This window comes from Clarias gariepinus, chromosome 19 (genome assembly GCF_024256425.1).
Source record: "Clarias gariepinus isolate MV-2021 ecotype Netherlands chromosome 19, CGAR_prim_01v2, whole genome shotgun sequence".
NCBI classification, from domain to species: domain Eukaryota; kingdom Metazoa; phylum Chordata; class Actinopteri; order Siluriformes; family Clariidae; genus Clarias; species Clarias gariepinus.
This window is the reverse complement of record NC_071118.1, coordinates 26,484,563-26,505,000: the sequence shown is the minus strand read 5'-3', so window position 1 is coordinate 26,505,000 and position 20,438 is coordinate 26,484,563. Positions and strand designations below refer to the sequence as shown.

The 20,438-nt window shown below is 41.7% G+C and overlaps 1 protein-coding gene across 4 annotated transcripts in view; it reads right to left on the bottom strand.

Annotated features, from left to right (window-relative positions):
• Positions 1 to 20,438, bottom strand: part of dym (dymeclin) — a 79,731-nt gene that overhangs the window by 7,732 nt on the left and 51,561 nt on the right. For all 4 annotated transcript variants that reach the window (XM_053478363.1, XM_053478365.1, XM_053478366.1 and 1 more), the window contains exons 15-16: positions 3,374 to 3,556; positions 1,627 to 1,740 (exon numbers count right to left, since the gene is read on the bottom strand). In XM_053478363.1, the coding sequence (XP_053334338.1) occupies positions 1,627 to 1,740; positions 3,374 to 3,556 (297 nt within the window). The remainder of the gene's footprint in view (positions 1 to 1,626; positions 1,741 to 3,373; positions 3,557 to 20,438) is intronic.

Sequence of the window (20,438 nt, the reverse complement as noted above, 5' to 3'; positions counted from 1 at the left end):
CACACACACACACACACACAAAGACATGAAACATGTTACAGGACACACAATTAGGGGAGTGCGGTGACGGATGAACGGGACACGCGCTACATATTTACTGCCTGATTTATGGCCTGCAGCAGGGGGTTGTGGGTAAGGACTGAGCAGTAAAGACACGCGCGTGCTGAAGATTTATTCACATCCTGGATCCTAGCTCTGTGTGCATATGTGTGTGTGTGTGCTGTCCTTGAGATGTCATTGTGTGTTTTGTGTGTGTGTGCGTGAGTATGTGTGTGTTTTGTGTGTGTGTTTGTGTCATACAGCAGTAATGAAAGGCCATGGAGAGGTGGTTAGTGATGATGATGATGATGATTAAGCCTAAACCTAAACACTTGACTCTCTCTTTCTTCTGCACTTTCTGTTTCTTTTCTCTTCTTTCATACGAGGACGGGGACGGGGACGGGGCTTACCCCGGGGGATTCACTGCACAAAAAAAAAAAAAAAAAAAAAGACTGGTCTCCTTTGTGGAGTTTTAAGTTTCTAACTTGCATTGATACTGTAGGTTACACATTCTTAGCGCTGTCATATCACCGTCGTATCCTGTGTGTCCTTCTGAATTAGCTGTTACCATGGAAACGATAATGTGTTATACCATATATTAACATCAGGGACGGGAATCAACAGTCATAGTTTTTAACACGGCGTATTGAGACTGGTGTAAGTGTGTGTGTGTGTGTGTGAGTGTTTTTAGGGAAAAAGGCAGAGCGATTTTTTGGTATCAACTGGTTTAACTTTCTTATAAACATTACGATATATATAATATAAAAAAAAGGCATAAATCACCACGCAAAAGAATCACGATTCATAACTGAATCGATTTTTTCCCCCAGCTCTAATTAACAGTGTAACAGGTTGGAATTGATCCGTCCCATCATGGTGTAAAAACAAAATGTTGCTGCCGCTGTGTGACGTTATATTTGGGCTGGGTTGCCAGATCACACGCATACATGCTGTAAAGTTTGCTCCGGTTTTAACCAACACGTTGTGGACGTCAGCATGTGGACGAAATATCTCGGGGTGCTGACCGCATGCCCATGGGAACAGGACGTAGGCTCGGAAGATCAGAAAACAATCAGACAAAACAAACAAAAGAAGTATACTGTTAGGTCACTGCAAGAGTCTGGCCACAACTACTGATTTTTCCATAGAATCATCAACACTCATAGCTGAACACACACCACTGAAATCTCTCTCTCTCTCTCTCTCTCTCACACACACACACACACACACACACACACACACACACACACACACACACACACACACACACACACACACACACACACACACACACACACACACACACACACACACACACACACAGCGCAGTTCCTGTAAAAGCCCCTGCTTCTATATTTATAGTTAGTTTGGTGTCTTTACTGAAAATGTTGCAACAACACAGTAAAGCTCAGGCTACGGGCGGTGCCACACTGACCACAGAAGTGACGCGTGTGTGTGTGTGTGTGTGTGTGTCTATATAGGTGTGTGTGTGTGTGTCTATATAGGTTTGTGTGTGAGTGTATATACAGCTAACACGTCTGGGTGTGTTTGAGAGGTTGTTTGTATTAGTGTAAACATGTTATGTACCTTCAGGCGGTCTTTAGGCAGGGCCACCGCCCCTTTCTTGATGACCTCTTGAACCCTTTCAACCGACAGGTCACTTCCTGCCTGCTCCAAGCGCTGACTGAAGAACCCGATAACCTGGTGGTGCCGCAAACACAAACACAAAAACAAACACGGCATAAACCGTCAACGCCACTGGCTGATGAAGGAACGGAAACCTGTATATCAATATTAATAACAACAACAACAACAGTTTATTAACATCAATAATACATTTACTGAAAGATTTTCAAGGAGTTTCCAGTATGAGCGAAGAAAGTAGGATTACTTTGTAGCTGCTACAACATAAATAATTTCTTATATTAATTATATTATAATTGTATTCATTAGTATTAATTATTTTTTTTATTAAATTTGTATTGAAAAGGGAAAAAAACAACATCCTCTCTATAGTGTTTAAGAGTAAACCACTTCAGGAGGTCCTACTCTAACATATATTCAACTCTGTTTCATATTGAGCTCCATTTTATGCCACCACCCTGTTGTTGATCAATTTCCTACAACACCAAGGCCTCAAGTGTTGAAATCCTCTCCGTGGGTAATAATGTTAAGCTGAGATGAACTTCAGATGACCTGGTGTCTGCCTCGAGGCATTTAGCAATAAATCTTTCCCCATTTATTGATGCGACAAAGCAGCGCTGCATAATCTCAGCTTCAAGGCATCTGGAGCATGAATTTAAAAAGAGCTCCAAAAAAAGAAATCAAGCACATTATATACAGTATATACTGTATACAGCACCTGTCAAAAGTTTAGACAATACTGGAGATTTCAAAACTATAAAATAACACATATGGCACCAAGTAATTAAGTAACAACAACTATAACAGTCCGTTGTTATTTTGAGACACGAAGGTCAGCTGTTCTGGAACGGTTCTTGCCAGAACAGTATTGTCGAGTCCGAAAAACAAACATCACCACGGATTAGAGCCGTTATAAAGGATTTATAGATCATAAGTAGCAGAAAGATCTCAAAATGTTCAAATTAAAGTAAGGAATAATACACTTGGAGGTGTACATGTAGTAGAAAATAATCAACGAACATGTGGTGTGGTGTGGCCAAAAGACAAAAGACACCTGCGTGTTAAACCTGAAATTGATTATTTTTCTGTAACCGCATACACTAATGTGTTCCAACCCCCAGAGTGATGTGGCAAATTTAGAAAGTTTATATTACACATAAAAAATAATAATAATAATTTTAAAAAGTCATAGATTTTATCTGCCCTATCTTTTTATTCTCTCCGGTAATTATTTTTACTCTACATTTTACTTTAAAAGAATAAATTTCTAGAAACATTAAACTTTCTGGACCAAATTCTGATTACAAAAACACAGCTAAACTCAAACATCTATATTATTTAGAAAAATTTCTTCTCTGGTTTGGTTAAAACCTTTGTTTCTTGAAATAGTTTTCTATGATGCAAAATTCATTATTTAGTCATTTTATAGACATTGGATCTCCATATTTTTCTCCTTAAGCCATTTTTGTATTGCATTATACTGAATCAGATTTTCTCCCTAATATGACCTCATATATGAAGAGCCCTTCCCCTGGCTTGTTGCTCGGCTCCGCCCAGTACTCCAGGGGTTGTTTCAACATCTTCCTCTTCTTTGTGTTTTAATGATTATATAACTGAATGTCGGGAACGTCATGGTGGATTAACATGGTGGATTATTCTCTCTCTCTGTGCGTTTGTGTGTGTGTCTCACCGTGTCTAGGTTCTGCATGATGTCCTGGAAGGAAGGGTGTGAGCGAAACTGCTCAAACAGCTCCCTCTTATAGAGCAGAGCGTACACCAGGTTGGGGTTGTGGTGCAGCGAGTTACACAGACAGGAGTTTATGATCTCCAGCAGCATCCGGATCACCTCCTCGATCACACTGAGGTCCTGCGCCTGAGACAGAGAGAGACAGAGTCGAGATGTTTTTTATTGTCATCAATATCTTTGAAACTGCATGGTTAAACACGAGGGTTTTTTAAATATCTATTTCTGTTATGCGACATATTTCTGAGCTTCTGCAATATAAATGTCTGTCTTTGTCACACCAATAGAGCACCCTGTGAATCTTGCGAGAGAAGGATAGAGGGGGAGAGAGAGAGAGAGAGAGAGAGAGAGAGAGAGAGAGAGAGAAGATGGTTAAAAAAAGAGACAAAAAAAAGGACAAAGAAAAAAGGGAAGCAAGACAGACATAGACTGACAGTTAAGAATAAAGATGAGAGAAAAAAAACTGAAAAAAAGAGAAAATATGAAAGAAAAAAGAAAAAGCAACATGAGAGAAAGAGAGAAATGCAAAAAAGAAAAAAATCATAGTGAAATATAAAAAAAAAAACAGGAGACACAGATAGGGAAAGAGAGTAAGACATACTGAGTAAGGGAAAAACTGTGAGGAAGAGAAGGACAGGAAAAAGAGACGAATAGAAAGATACAAAGTGAGAGATAGAGAGATACAGACAGATAAACAGAAAGACGGTGACAGACAGAAAGAGAAGATAAGAGAAAAACAAAAACAAAAGACACAGTAATAAAGACAGAGAGGAAATAAAATACCGCAATAGAGAGAGACACAGACATAGTGCGAGAAGAAGAAAAAATGAGGGACAAAAATGGGACAAAACAGAGCACGAGGGAGAGTGTGAGAAAAAGGAACAGACAGAAAAAGAGAAGACAAACTGAGATCAAATAAAGTGTGTGTGCATTTGCTGATGCTCCGATGGTTCAGGTCACTGTGCGTTAACACACATTGTGTGAGCGTGAGTGTGTGTCTCTGTCCTGTGGAACGTGTCTAAGACTCGGCTGTACAGTCATTTAACAGGAAACAATTGCAGTGTTTTGTGCGACGCGTTGTGTTGCGTCTGGCGCGTGCAGCTGATGCGACGCTGCAATGCGGTTCTGCAGCAGCACGGTGTCACGTCCTTTCCTACGTATGTCCCGCTGTCCTTTGCGCTACCAAGTACAGTACGACTTACGGGCTAAAATAGGTTAGCTGGGCTCCCTGAAATAGTCTGTCCTCGCAGACTAGGACACGCAGACAGAAAGTAGCAGGAAACATTAATAAATAAATAAATAGGCATTCCTGCATGACCGCTGTCTCTCTTCAAGTCTTTTTCATTTCTTTTACTTGCCAAGAAAATAAATAAAAAAAGTTTGGACGCACCATAAAGTTTTTTCGTCATTTTTACGACTTTATGGTTTTATTTTTTATTTATTTATTTCTTTTTTTGAATAATAACGGAGACACGCAGTGAAATCATACGCATGGAATTATGGAAAGTAGGAACCTAAAAAAATGTTAAACGAATCAAAGCCATTTAAAAAGTTTTCCCAATGAAGCTTCGTACACGCTTGGCATCTTTTCAAATGGCTGCATGAGTGAGTTTTTTTTTTTTTTTACCCAGGAGGCATTTCTTCTTCAAGTTCCCAAATCTAATATGCAGAGCTCCTCACTGTGTCTCCTAATCTGCATCAATGTACTACAAAGTATAATCGACTTAGAGTTTACTGGATAAATTAAAGAATAATGAGAAATGTTGAGCAGAAGAAGATGAAGGGACAGAGACGCACGCACACGAAAGATGAGAGAAATGGGAGAGCAGGCAGGGTGGGGTGATATAACAAGCAGATCAAGATGGATGGAGGGGTATTGAGTCAGAAAAGCGAGGCTCTGTGGAGTAAGGAGACCTGGCTGGTGGAGGGCTCTGGTTAGAGAGTCAGCAAGAAAGGACAAGAGAAGTGAAGTTGGGCCAAGTGATAATCAGCAGAGCAGACTCTCAGGGGTTAATCAGAGGAACAGTGCGCAGGAGAGCGGAGGAGGCTGGATGGAGGAAGGTCTGAGCAGGGTTATCTGAAAAAGGGCTGGATGAACGGACACCCAAGCAGGACAGTGGAGGAAAATTGATGGAGGGATACCAATCATGTAAGTAGAACAGGCTTAAAATGGGGATACCAAGTGGTAAAGTAACAATGGTTGGAAAGAGGGATGCCAAGGAGGACATTTGAGGGGGCTGGATGGTGAGAAACCAAGCAGGATTATAAAAGAAGCTTGATAGAAGATACGACCCAGATAGTAGAAGAGGCTGGATTGATGGGTACCGACCCAGATCGTAGACGAGGCTGGACTGAGGGTTACTGACCCAGATCGTAGACATGGCTGGACTGAGGGGTACCGACCCAGATCGTAGACGAGGCTGGACTGAGGGTACCGACCCAGATCGTAGACAAGGCTGGACTGAGGGGTACCGACCCAGATCGTAGACAAGGCTGGACTGAGGGGTACCGACCCAGATCGTAGACAAGGCTGGACTGAGGGGTACCGACCCAGATCGTAGACAAGGCTGGACTGAGGGGTACCGACCCAGATCGTAGACGAGGCTGGACTGAGGGTTACTGACCCAGATCGTAGAAGAGGCTGGATTGGGGGTTACTGACCCAGATCGTAGAAGAGGCTGGATTGAGAGGTACTGACCCAGATCGTAGAAGAGGCTGGATTGAGAGGTACTGACCCAGATCGTAGACGAGGCTGGACTGAGGGTTACTGACCCAGATCGTAGAAGGGGCTGGACTGAACGATACGACCCAGATCATCAAAGAGGCTGGATTGAGGGATACGAAACAGACTTGTGTATACAGTAACTGTCATTTTTGTGTACAAGTTTAAGTGCATGAAAAAAGCATTTTGGCCCCCACTGGTTTACACCCTCAAGCGCACTCATATTCGTGTGATGAAGTGCTGTTATATTCCAAAAGGACCCCATGAAAGAAATTGCCCTGGCTACTTGTGCAGTACTTGAACCTGACGTTTTATCTGATTCTGTAATCAGATAAAATCTCTCGTAGTGGGCTTCAGAAAGCATGATAAGTGTTCACGAGGAATGTTAGATCACACAGCTGCCTGCTTCAGATCATACTTGTTACATACATCGGGGGAAAATACACACAAAGTAAAGAAACATGGAGAAGTCTGCACAAGCAGTGAGAAAAAAAAAAACGCAGTGATATGTGCGCTCTTGTGTTACGAACCTCTATTTATGTAGGCTGTGCAACTCTTATTATTCATTTTGATAAAGATCGAGCAGACACTGCTTATCAGAACATGGGTTTGTCTGGTTATGTGATGGACATGCTGATATTCGCACAGCACACAAACCGCATGCCAGACAGGTCCGGTCACGACCATGCAAATTATTTGCATGAAAATGCACCAGCCGCTAACAAATAATAAAAAAAACAAACAGCTATTATATAATGGCTAAATTAGGATCTTGATATGACAGATGTAGCGATCCATGCCCTAGAGGATTTGCATCGGTGAACACACTGACCACATCAAAAGGTCTGCTTTTAAACAAACACTACTGGCGGCGGCAGAAGAAAACGAGCGCTACAATGAAACAACAATTAAAAAAGCAGGCGGAGTAAAATTTTAAAGAGAAAATATAATTCTTAAAGCCGCGTGACATCTGCTCGGCAACGGCAGACTCGCGTCTTTAACTGGCTTTTGTGTCACGATTGGGTGTAAGCAGTTTACACAGCCAACATCTGGAGAATAGAAACGTGAACAGACATCAAAGACGGCAGATTTCCTTACAGGAGCTCTTTCATCATGGTGAGGTGTCTCCGTCACATACAGGAAACACAAACACAAAGAGCCTGGAGTCGTATTTATAAAGCTACAAAGACTACAGACGCCTGATACGGGATCAGTTCTTACATGAAGAACTGATCCAAATAAAGATGAGTTAATCCCAGGTCAGCGTTCCTTGCTTTGAAATGCGTAACCCGTGGGCTAGTGCATCGATAATGACTTGATACACACCACAGCGCTTAAGAAACATTAAGAAAAGCAGATTACGACTTAAGACCTGTGTGTCAAATACGTGGAATGTGTAAATATTGTAAAGTTTTCTGTAAGGAGACATTAGGATTAGGAAGGAGTCTCTAGCGCCAATGCTTTGCAACACTCTTAGGGCATTTTCACATTAGGCACGATTGATTTGTACCCCCACGATTGATTTGTATGCCCAGGAATAATTGCCCCCGCTACCTACTCCTTTGCTGGACAGAATGACACACACTGCTTCTGTTCTCCGTTCTCGGGTACACTCTGTGGGACTGGCTACCATACCTGGTAGACTAATTTTTTTTTTTTTAACATTTTTTTAAACATTTAAGATGTAAGAACTTGTTTTCCACGTCATCATTCGCAACCATCCTACATTATCCTGTTAATTATTGAATTTAGGTGTTTCAATCAGGCCTCTTATCCCCTGTTAAGGGCAATCTTAATGTTTCATAAGACAAGACATGTCATCATGTACAATGCTTTGCTGCCAACTTTGTGGCAACGGTGGCTACAGACTGAACAGGGACAAATTCCCACAGAAACACCTCAAAGTCTTGTGGACAGCCTTCCAAGAAGAGTGGAAGCTGTTATACAGTGGGGCAAAAAAGTATTTAGTCAGTCACCAATTGTGCAAGTTCTTCCACTTAAAAAGATGAGAGAGGCCTGTAATTTTTATCATAGGTATACCACAACTATGAGAGACAAAATAAAAATAAAAAAAATCCAGAAAATCACATTGTAGGAATTTTAATTAATCAATAGGTGAATTCCTCGGTAAAATAAGTATTTGGTCACCAACAAACAAGCAAGATTTCTGGCTCTCACAGACCTGTAACTTCTTTTTTTAAGAGGCTCCTCTGTCTTCCACTCGTTACCTGTATTAATAGCATCTGTTTGAACTCGTTATCAGTATAAAAGACACCTGTCCACAACATTAAACAGTCACACTCCAAACTCCACTATGGCCAAGACCAAAGAGCTGTCAAAGGACACCAGAAACAAAATTGTAGACCTGCACCAGGCTGGGAAGACTGAATCTGCAATGGATAAGCAGCTTGGTGCGAAGAAATCAACTGTGGGAGCAATTATTAGAAAATGGAAGACATACAAGACATAATCTCCCACAATCTGGGGCTCAACGCAAGATCTCACCCTGTGGGGTCAAAATGACCACAAGATCTTTGAGCAAAAATCCCAGAACCACACGGGGGGACCTAGTAAATGTCCTGCAGAGAGCTGGGACCAAAGTAACAGGGGCTACCATCAGTAACACACTGCACCACCAGGGACTCAAATCCTGCAGTGCCAGACGTGTCCCCCTGCTTAAGCCAGTACATGTCCAGGCCCGTCTGAAGTTTGCTAGAGAGCATTTGGATGATTTAGAAGAGGATTGGGAGAATGTCATATGGTCAGATGAAACCAAAATAGAACTTTTTGGTAAAAACTTAACACGTGTTTGGAGGAGAAAGAATACGGAGTTGCATCCAAAGTACACCATACCCACTGTGAAGCATGGGGCTGGAAACATCATGATTTGTTGAAAAGTCATCACCCAAAACATCACTGCTCCAGAAAAGATCTGCATGGAGGAATGGGCCAAAATACCAGCAACAGTGTGTAAAAACCTTGTGAAGACTTAGAGTAAACATTTTAACTCTGTCTTTGCCAAAAAAGGTTATAAAACAAAGTATTGAGATAAAATTTTGTTATTGACCAAATACTTATTTTCCACCATAATTTGGAAATAAATTCTTCAAAAATCCTACAATGTGATTTTCTGGGTATTTATTTTATTTTGTCTCTCATAGTTGTCTCTCATAGCCTCTCTCATCTTTTTAAGTGGGAGAACTTGCACAATTGGTGGCTAAATAAATATTTTTTAGCAACACTGTTGCTGCAAAAGGGGGATCGACTCAATACTGAAGTAAATGTGTTTGGATAAAATGTCGCTGCAGGTTCGTCCAAATACTTTTATCCATATTGTGTAGAACACACTCAATTGTAAAGCTAGGTTTTCACACAATTTGCAATTTTTCACAATTTGCTTATTTAAACACTTATACGTCATTTGATCTGATGTAAAGTCCTCGCTCAAATTCGGGTAAGAAATCAAAATCCAACCATGTAAAAGAAAGTGCTGAGCATTTTCCGGCGGCTTCCTTCCAAGGTGTTAGAACGCGAGGCTAATTGTGGCGGAGCCAAGCTAAGCAGCGTGAGTCTCGAGTTAGCCTGGGGAGATAGCCATCTGTCAGTGACGACGCTGAGAGGTGACCTGTCCTCTCCTAATCATCTAAATGATGGTCTTATTAATAGCTTGTAGCCTTGCTAAGCGCGCACAGGAAATCCTTTGTGTACGTAAACCAGACTTTGGGTCGACGAAGTTGCTAATTTCTTCCCTATGAAGGTGTTGATTTTAAAACTTGGTAGTGTGACTCCAATTTGTACCTTAAAAACTGGAGAAGAAAAAGGGTAAAAAATCTTTCCATTCAAAACTGAGGCACTCTAATAATGCTGCATGAAACAGATACATAATACAGGCAAAAGTATATGGACACCTGACCACTACACTCACACAATGCTGAAAAAAACACCGTTGTACAAATGGTCTTTGTAGGCTTGAGCCCTGAACTCAACCACACTGCGGAAACCTTTGGGATGAACTGGAACACCGATTTTGTGCCAGTGCTTTATGCCAGACATCAGCTTGACCTCATTGTGGTAGAATGAGCAAATTCCCACAGTCATGCTCCAAAATCTAGTGGAAAGGAGGCACTAACTCCATAAGAACAGCCGTATTTACAGTACACCAACCTACAGTACTGTGCAAAAGCCACCGAGAGTTTCTTTATATTAAATTCAGTGAAATTCCATAGATAAAAAAAAATTTAAAGAAATGAAAACTAATTTTTTTATTGGGACTGACTGAAAAGTGCCTAAAAATACGACCTAAACATTAGTTGTTTATGTACCAACCTCATTTCGCCTCTCGTCTGTTCCAATCACTCAGCCTTCAGCATCAGCAGTTTTCTAATCACCCCCTGATCATCTGTCATCATCTGCACCTGTCTTTCACTGGTTCATGCCTTAAGTTAGATGCTTTTTTTAATGCTTGAATGATTCATAGGTCACTGTGAAAAATGTTCCTCAGAAAATGCTCAGGTACAGGGACTAGACTGAAAATAAAAATCCCAAAGAGTCCTTCAGGAAGCCTGGAGATCTATTCCTCAAGAGTACATTAAAAATACAAGAAGGTTTGGTTCTTTGAAACAAAAACATAAAGAAATGGGGGTATATAAAGTATATGGAGGTAGTTTAACCATATATTGTTTTGAATTTTATGTCTGAACAGAGCGATAAAATTGCGACTCTGATACAGAAAACCAGCATGAAAAATAATAGAGGTCTACACATGCATGTATATACATTTTTTCTGTACTTTTTAATATTGTACTATAAAGCTACCGTTCTCAGAGACCAGACGAAGATAAAGTAGCTAACACCAATCCTGTACAACTGTACTCTAAAACTCAAGTTCTTTTTACAATGACTAAACTAATTACTAATTAACTAAAAAAAAAAAAAAAGGCAATGTCAGAAATGAATCACGATTCATTTTCTTGTTAAATAAAAGTACATGCAACTAAATGACGCATTAAATGTTAAGAATAAGTTTAAACGTCTCCAGATTCATAAAGGACATGGAAGTGGAGTTCAGAAATTAAAGACTGTTTAAAGGCTTACTGCTGTCCGATTTCATGACTATCAGAGTCTGGCTGATTGATTTATAGCGTCTACAATTATCATTCACACACTGCTGAAAACGACATCTTTAATAAGTGAAATATTGTTGAATCTCTCAAAAGAAGTTTAGAACAAACCAAATATAAGAATATTAAGCTAATTTCAAGTCAAATGTTACAAAAATTTTATGCAAACATGTATTTTTCAGATTTAATATTAATTTTTTAGATATTTGTAATAAAATCTTCCAACAGAATACTAATTTCAATAAATCTTCCAATAGAAAAATAATATTTTTATTTAGCTTAAAATTTGTAGCATTTTTGATGAGAAATAATCTTTATAATCTTAAATTTCCATTGTTGTAATCATATTATAAAAAAGTGCAGATAAATCTAATTACACTCAAAATATTTTCACTTGTTCAGAGTAGGTTATTTTATATTCTCTACCTTATTCAATCCATTTAAAAGCTGCAGTATCTTCCCTCTTGGTAAACAGAATAATCTTCTATCCTTCTCCTGCTATATTTCTGGATCCATGGATTGGTTTCTACACCAAACGATGAATTATTAATGAGTGAATGCAAGAAATACATTCAGTACTGATGCTGTAAGTGCTCTCCTATACCTGTACTACAGTTACAGTACTAAAGCACTGTTCCAATACCACCGGCTTTAATTATGAGGTCGATCCCGGTGGAACTGACCTTTAAGATTCGATCTGGAATTCTAACACTGAATCTAACCGCGGACAAACGGAACCTGATGTGAGAACCTCAAGAGCGTGTCCGCTTCAAACACTGGATTATGCAAACAAACAAAAACAGCCCTGAATTCTAACTGCAGACGCAGTAAACGTGAGGAACGTGAACCCACAGACTCCCGTTGCAGCTCCGGGGCGGCTTAAGGGGCTTGTGTTAATGAATTAAACACTCCTGCTGCCCGTCAGTCTCCATGGCTGCCTCCTGGAAGGCTGTGCAGGTCTCCAGACGGGCCGCGACCATATTAACGGCCCGGGAGACTGTCGCCAGTGTTATTAACGTTCTCACGGTGGTTATGTTTTCAAAAGCTTTAAGCTCTCGGTACAGGACAGGATGCTGGGTCAGACCGGGCCTGTCTCGACCATGAGTCTGGCTGACTGTCTGGGAGGATGCATGGGAACACTGTATTTATTTCAGGAGTCCTGGAAAGAGGAGCTAGTCTGGACTGTTTGAGAACGGAGATGCAAAGATGCAAAGTCAGCACACTGTGTGCGCGTTTGTGTGTGTCTGCAAATCGTTTAATTAGGATTTGCATAAAACAAAGAATTCTCGATTGACATTGCATTTAAAAAAAAAAAAAAAAAAACAGTTGCCGCTTGCTGAAGAGAAGGAGAGTGTCAGAAGTCGAGCCCGGCGTAATCAGACCAGGTGAAGTCTTCCATCAAGCTGTCGCGTTGATTAGCGTAAATATGTTAGTGAGCCGGGCCGAGACAGAGATGAAGGATTTTTTTTTTTTTCAGGAAAGGAGACGCTTTTGAGAGAGTTTGTCTGGTCTGACTTCTGAGCCGATGCCAGGACTATGAATCAGGGCAACCAGTTTAATTAGAGAAAAAGAGAGAAAGAGAGAGAGAGAGAAGCTGGCATGCTGTCAGAGAAAGAACACGATAATTAGACCGAACCAGAGAATGAGAGAACATGGGAGAAGGAAGGAAGGAAGGAGAGTCCTGAGCTGGTTTAAACAGTAGCTTCAGAACCAGACTAATGAGATTAGCCTACAAGAACACACACACAAACACACACACAAACAGACTCTGGGGAATTCAGGTCAGATGTAAGTGGGTGACCCAGACATCTGCGTGGCTGATTGGATGAGCAAGCGCTCTTGGCTCTCTGTGTGAGAAACGCCGATTTCAATCCAACCTCCCCATCCGAATCAGCAGACGTACATAGAGTTAGAAAAAAAAATAAATGAAAAATCATTCTGACTCATCTGACTGTCTGTTTTTTCTCCCCCCTCAGAGTACAAAACAACTAGAACATCTATTTTAGGATGGGGAATCTCCAGGGAGCTCACGGTTCGATCCGGAGGCACTACTGTACATCATGATGAATCTGTTTGTATGAATCATTTGGATTTTTTATGTATTTTATATCTAGCGTTCTACCAAAGACGACGAGATTTATGGATGCAGTGAGTTAGTTGGTGTGGGAGAACAGGATGCAGAGGAGAGGGTTGTAGAGATGGAGGCAGGTGATCCGCTGTGGCGACCCCTGAAAGGTAACAGCCGAAAAAGAAAATATATTTATATCTAAGGTAGCTTTATTAGTTGTTCCCTACGTATGAGCAATTGCTTTAAATGATTCATGTGTTCGCAGAAACTGTGTCAGCATTAAAAAAAAAAAACAGTCACTTCCCAGTTCCCACTCGCAGTGCGCAGGATGCAGACCATCTCTTAGTGACGCTCTGGTTAAAACATCATCTAATAAAAAGTTTTAAAAAAATTATTTCATGACCTCATCTTTAAACAGATATCCATACTGATGTGACAGACGTCAAAGACAAGGTCGTGTGAGGTGAGGAGACGTACTCCGGTTCGTGCATCCTGTGCAGAACGCCACGTGACGTCTCCACGCGCCTGATACGGCTGCGGTATCATCAAGCTCCGGAGTCAAAACCGGTAACGTGTGGCTCGGTCCCATGACATCACAGCCTGTGACTCAGCAGACGCCAGACAAAGACGAGAGGACGACTCGGGTGCTGTGTGGACGTGCTTTATCTCGGTCATCCTGTCTAATCAGGGTGATTTGCATAAGAGACACACACACACACAGCTAGCGAACTATAGAGCGCACAGACATGCAGATAAGCAGTCTCCTATTCTCTCACTGTATGTGTGTGTGTGTGTTCTAACAACGTGCTAATAACTGATATCAACATTCTCATTCCAGTGCTTGAGCGAGACACCAAAGTCCATGAGGAAGTGCAGATTTCACTAACAGGAACGTTAATCAAGTTTGAACTCGCTGAAGGAAAAAAAAAATGAAAAAAAAAAACGAGGAAGGAACAATTGTCTCTTTCTCAAGCACAAAAACTCACAAAGAAATGATGTTATCTGTTTTTTCGCTTTTTCAAACTCTTATGAATTGTTTTATCGCTGCTAACGATAAGCATCTTACAAGATACCAGCTTCACCATGACGACTATTTTTCAGTTATATATTTTTCATTCATGTTACTAAAAAACTAGAAAGAGCAAATTCCTGGGAAATTAAGAAATCTTACTTGTACTGGAGACTCCTTCCACTCCATTTTTTACAAAAAAAAATTTTTTTTGTTGTTCATAGGGCCGCCTGCTATACATGTGTATATACATATATAAAGTATCAAAAAAAAACAAGTGCATTAATGAAACACCTTTTGACGAATCAGGATGGAGAATGTAAAGTATATCTAACACATTAAAAGTCAAGAAAAACATTTGGTTGTGCCAATGCGACAACTAAAACAATGTGTGTTTAGATGTAGTTAAGGAATCGTCAGCGTAATAACGTGTGTGTTTCTCAGCACGGCTCTGTCTCGTAGCTACACACGGCTGACCGTAATTAACCAGCTTTGATTCCCGCCCCTGACATTTACGTCTCACACCCAGCTCTAGAGAGAGAGAAAGAGAGAAAAAGAGAGAGAGAGGAGAGAGACTCTAATCGCGTGCTAAGAAGTGCTTGTGTAAGAAGATAAAAAGCTAATTATCAATTTTTAAATGTGTCAGATCCATGGGCGGATCCTGTGAGTCTTAAAGTTACGTTATGCCGCACTTATTTAAAGGACACACAGAGAAAACAAACGCAAACGTGGAGGCGTGATGAGAAAAACCTAACGAGAAGAAAAATACACGGACTCCGCTCACGCTCTGCGCTTTCTTTTTTTGTCAGCATCCCAAAAAAGCAAAAAAATAAAAAACTGCTTATCTTTGTAACTAAGCTGTTGGTTCTATATGTAAGAAAGAAATTAAAAGAAATAGTTTCTTAACTAGTAAAGTAGTTGCTTAATTTTCTCAAATACTAGACCAGTTTGAATACTAACTATTTCTTATTTATAAACAAATTTTATATTGAAGATACAAGAAACGTTCTTAAACAGGACACGCCATGCTTTTAATCGTTAATTAAACTGTTATATGACTGAGTCCTCTGATTGGATGAGAGGAATTCCACGAATGGTGATAAGAGACTGGGAACACCACTGAGATATCGTGATTACTCAAGGAGAGCAGCTGCCTGCCAAAACCCACATGTACAAGCAGTCACAGAAGCACGTTCAGCAAGAACACATATCTGATAACCTTACGTCGTCTTTAACACCACGCTGTCTCCTTCGTGATTGCTTCTCGGTCGTTCTGAATCGCCTCTGAACCGCCCGTGTTGATTTATTCACGGCTGTGGCATTAGCTGCAAAGCTAACAGGCTCCTAACACAAGGCTAAATCAAGGGATTGTACGTCTTAGTAGCCTAACAGAGCTGATATGTGGAAAAAGTGGAAATATAAAGTAAAACCTCGAGTGTAATGTTGCTTAATTTAACATTCAAGTAACGAGTTAGCTCCTGTTGTCACTTACGTTATAATGTTTAAATCAATTAATAAATCCGTGTGAAAATGTTCTCGTGTCTGGATATTTCACCTCGACAACAAGTGACCTTTGACCTTTTGTTATAAAGTGCTCAAACACTACATAAAACATTTCCTTAGAGAAAATATACCGAGTACAATTTTTACACACTATTTATAAGTTAATGTAAAGCATACATCTTTACAGAGTCCGTGCACAAGTTGTTACCTGCAGGTACAACAATAAAGAGGGATCAAAAAGAAGAAAAAAGCCAAACACAACAAAACACACCCCATGTTTAAACATTTTCTTTTAGTGTTGTTGACGCCGTGCTGCCTGAAATTCCTGTCTCTGACTCTGAACGAACACTTACAGTCGCAGTACAGTACAGCTTCGAGCGCGTCAAGTTTGGACTTGTACAACAATTTCCGAATTAAATCATTTTCTAATTAAATCGCATTAACACTAAGTATACAGTAGATAGAGCAATCGGTTACTGGGAACGATTCATCTGTGCGGCTTTGAGCCGTCCACCCTCCACGCCCGTGTCTCACACTCTACACGCCTTCTCGCTTCTCACGCGCGGTCCTGAGGAAAGTCCCGGGTTTCCCGCTTTACACCAGACAACTAATGTGCCTGAATTACAAGCGGAAAGCTATACGCTACAACCTTGTGCCAACCTCCGGGGAGCTAACGTTTCATCGCGCTGTGCCCTGGCTTCGTTAGGGCCGTCCGCCGTGCCGCCTGGTTAAAAACGAGTCACCCAGACTTCACCTAGTATCATCACAAATCCCTAGGACACACACACACACACGGAACAGAGCGTGCAGACAGTGCTATGTTAGGAAAGACTCCAGAGAGTTTGAGGATTTCACAATGCTAGACTGAACTACAATCTTTCAGCAGTCGACATGTCAGCTTCACCGCTTCTACTCATCAAAAGAAAGAAAAAAAAAAGCTCATCAGCTGTCTAGCGAACTTAACATTTATTTAAATGGCTACGAAGGGCGTTCAAGTCAAACCAAGACCTACATTTACAACACGATGATGAGACTTTTACCGGCAGTAAAACTTTATTTGAATGATGCAAACGATACCTTGTTGGCTAGCTTGTCGCTAACCTGCTGAAGAAACACATCCGTCAGTGTGAACTGTACAATCATTTACCAACACCACTTGCATGTTACGGGAACTTGGTGGTTGGGAGTCACCGCCACGTCCCCCGTACAGTCCTGACCTCGCTCCGAGCCATTCTCACACATTTGGGGATACTAAAGGAGTTCCTTGGAGGCTGGCGTTTCAGATGTGAAACAGGTTGGGATAAGCGCATTAGTGTGGCGGGGATTATATAGAGTAATAAAGAGAGTTTATACTTTCATAACTGTGTGCAATCAAAAGTCCTGGTTTGACTTGAACGGCCCATGGCAAACGGCGGCGAGTCGACTGACTGTAATAAGGATGATGTGGTAGATGATTCCTGTAAGAAGAAATAACGTGCAAAGAAGTTAACTAGGAATCTAGTTCGCGACTGAAGGGCTACAGCAAGACACACCTCCCCCCATGGGCGGGACATACAGGCATTCAGTTGAACTTTTTAGTAAAAATTAAAATATCTCTACGTTTGTAATAACCTAAATTTGTAACATCCCATCATTTCGAACAGAAGATATTTTATTAAGGCGTATCTCATGACGACGTCGTGTTTCATAAATACATTGTCTATATTTAGCCGCGCACTGTCCATAGCCTGGGGTGTGACTCAATACATCGTGCGGATTTTTCCTCATCTGAGTTTTCCGTGAATTACATTTTAGTCCGGGGGTGATCGTGTGGTAACGCTTGTGTTGCCTTGTTTTCGCTCAGACGCGTTGATGCAATCCAGTCTGGTGTAATTCTCAACTGTGAGCTTCATGGAAATTACCTCATCGGGTGAGAACGGGCGCCGTCACCAGACAAGACGTGTGCGACGCTACGTTCGAGATGATGCTAACGAAAACACACGAACACACACAATGAGGCGCAATTTTGACATTCGGATTTCTGCACTGCTTAAAAAAAAAAATTAAGAAAATGAGGATTTTTTTTTAAGGGGGCGTGGCTTCCTGCTTACCTGTCAATCAAACATTCTAACCTGGGCATGTGGTTCGGAAGCCGGGACTTGGTTGAATTTGGGGTTTTTGTAAACGAAGACCAAAATGGCTGACCGCACCTTTAATCCTAGATCGCATTTCACGTTCATTCAATAATACAACAGCAGTGACATCACATACTGCCACTTTCACACAAATATTCAGCAGTGCTTCTCTTTTTCTGATGCATCGTCAGGTCTGATATTTAAAACCCAGGCCATATGGACACACACACACACACACACATTCAGACAGGTTGAGTCTCGTTCCTGCACTTCCTGATTGGTTGAAGCCTGAAACTCTCTCGTCCACCAACTGTCTGTTCTGTTGCAGTACAACGATAAAAACGTTTGCGCCGCCTGCGTGTCTGTCTACCTCTCTCTCTCCGTCTGTCTCCTGTTGCGCTATCCATCCCTGTCCATCTCTCTCAATCCGTCTGCTTGTCCATCTATCTCTGCCTGTCTCTTTCACTCCCCATTTGTCTCCCACTCTTCATCCATCACTTTGCCTGTCTTTCGCTCCGTCTCACTTTCTTGCTCTCCAACTGCTTGTCTGTTGCTCTCACTCTTTCTTCATCTCTTCTCTCTATCTTTGTCTTCATCTCCTTCTGTCAGTCTGTCTCTCCCTCGGTCCTTCATTCATTCATTCATCTCTCTCTCAATACTTCTGTCACCATCTGTCTCTCTTGCTTCGGCTGGAGATCCCTCTCTCCCTCCCTCTCTGTCTCTTTCTGGTTTCCATCTCTATCTCTCACTCCCTCCATCTTCCTCTTTAGCACCGTCTGTTAAACCAGATACTCGTTAAGAACAAGTGTGGTGAAATGTGCTGGACCATTCCTGCTGCTCACACACATAGACACACGCGCGCACACAAAACTCTCTCAGTCTCAATTTCGAGACATTACTGTCATGTCAAAGCAGCAGGGTGTGTGTGTGTGTGTGTGTTGTAGGTGTTTATCAGGTTCATATGGGGGGAAAAAAACTGCCAGCTTTATATCTAATAGCGTTTTTTATTATTATTATGCACGTCAATTCGTTTGAGTCCGAATCCTTACTCGAACAGCTTTCTTTCCTTTCCGACGCACCACCCTGTCTCGCTCACTTAACCTCCAAACCAGTGAGAAGCCCTCAGTGCGGGCTGCTTCGCCTCATTCTAAGATTCGATATCTTCCTGTTCTGTTCTGCGAAGTCGAAACAGGCTGTAATGAGAGCGATAAGGCTGTCTGGGGCTGAAACCATCGACCGGCAATCCGAAATGATTGGAGCCAATCACAGACGCGCTGCAGTCGAGAAAGAGAAAGAGAGAGAGAGAGAGAGAGAGAGAGACAGAGACAGAGCGCGGCGTCCCGCAGACAGTGCGCATACTTTCCTCGTATTATGTCTGGGTCACTGTGTGTCCCTGGATGATTGCTTCGCCATCTAAATATAACAGATCGGTCGTATCTTTAGACGTGATGTCTCGATTAAAAAAAATGGGGGGGGGGGGGGCAGACTGTCAGTGTGTGTGTTTTTTCCCACGTTCGGAACAAGGAAATCCCATCCTTGCATTGATGACACGAGACATCCGTATCAGAGCAGACAGGAAAAAAAAAAAAAAAAAAAAACTACACAGCTTTTTTTTTGTGTGACTGAAAAGAAAAAAAAAAAAAACAGGAAGAAAATTTTTTATTATCACTAAGCCATGTGAGTGATAAGCTTCGTCTGAGAAACCAGCAAATAATATTCTTCCCACACACACACACACACAGACAAACAGAGACAGACAGAGAGAAAGATTGTAGACTACTTGTTTGGGTGCCATGATTTTTGCATACGAGGTGATGCGTGTGTGTGTGTGTGTGTGTGCCAGACGTAGCACGAGTCTGGACTATGACGTGGATTCGGAGAGATGAAAGCACGCAAAAGAAAAAGGAGACAAAAGACAAAAGCGAGGCGGGGACATGGACGAGAGGATGAAACAGACTGTAGCAGTGGCGAGAACAAGGGAATGACTGAAGAGGGGTGCAGGGGAGTGTGAGGAGCATTAATGAGGGCAGCAGACAGCAGTCTGACCCACTCAGACACGCGCCAGACGTCTGTGCGAGGCTCCGGGGCGTGCGATTGTGCATCCGTACGTGTATGGAATGCAGACACACACACACAGACGCAGACTAGCAACAAAAAAAAATTGGACTAAAAAGTCAACACATGAGGACTGTGTTCATTTATTATAATTTTTTTAAATCAGGCATGCCAGGATTTGGTCATCGCTTCATGTCAAACACACTGACACACACACTTTCTCTTTCGTCTTCTCTATTGTCCATACTGTGACCTCGTCCTTCTCCTCCTGAGGGTGTGCTAAGGTTTGAGGCGAGACCCTGATCTTTTCACTCGGCCTTCATCGCCACACAGCCCTCAATGGGAAGGGATGGAAGGGCTGGAGTGCGGCGCCTCTGCTGGTCACCGGGAGGAATGGAGCGCTCGGAGACGTGCTAACAT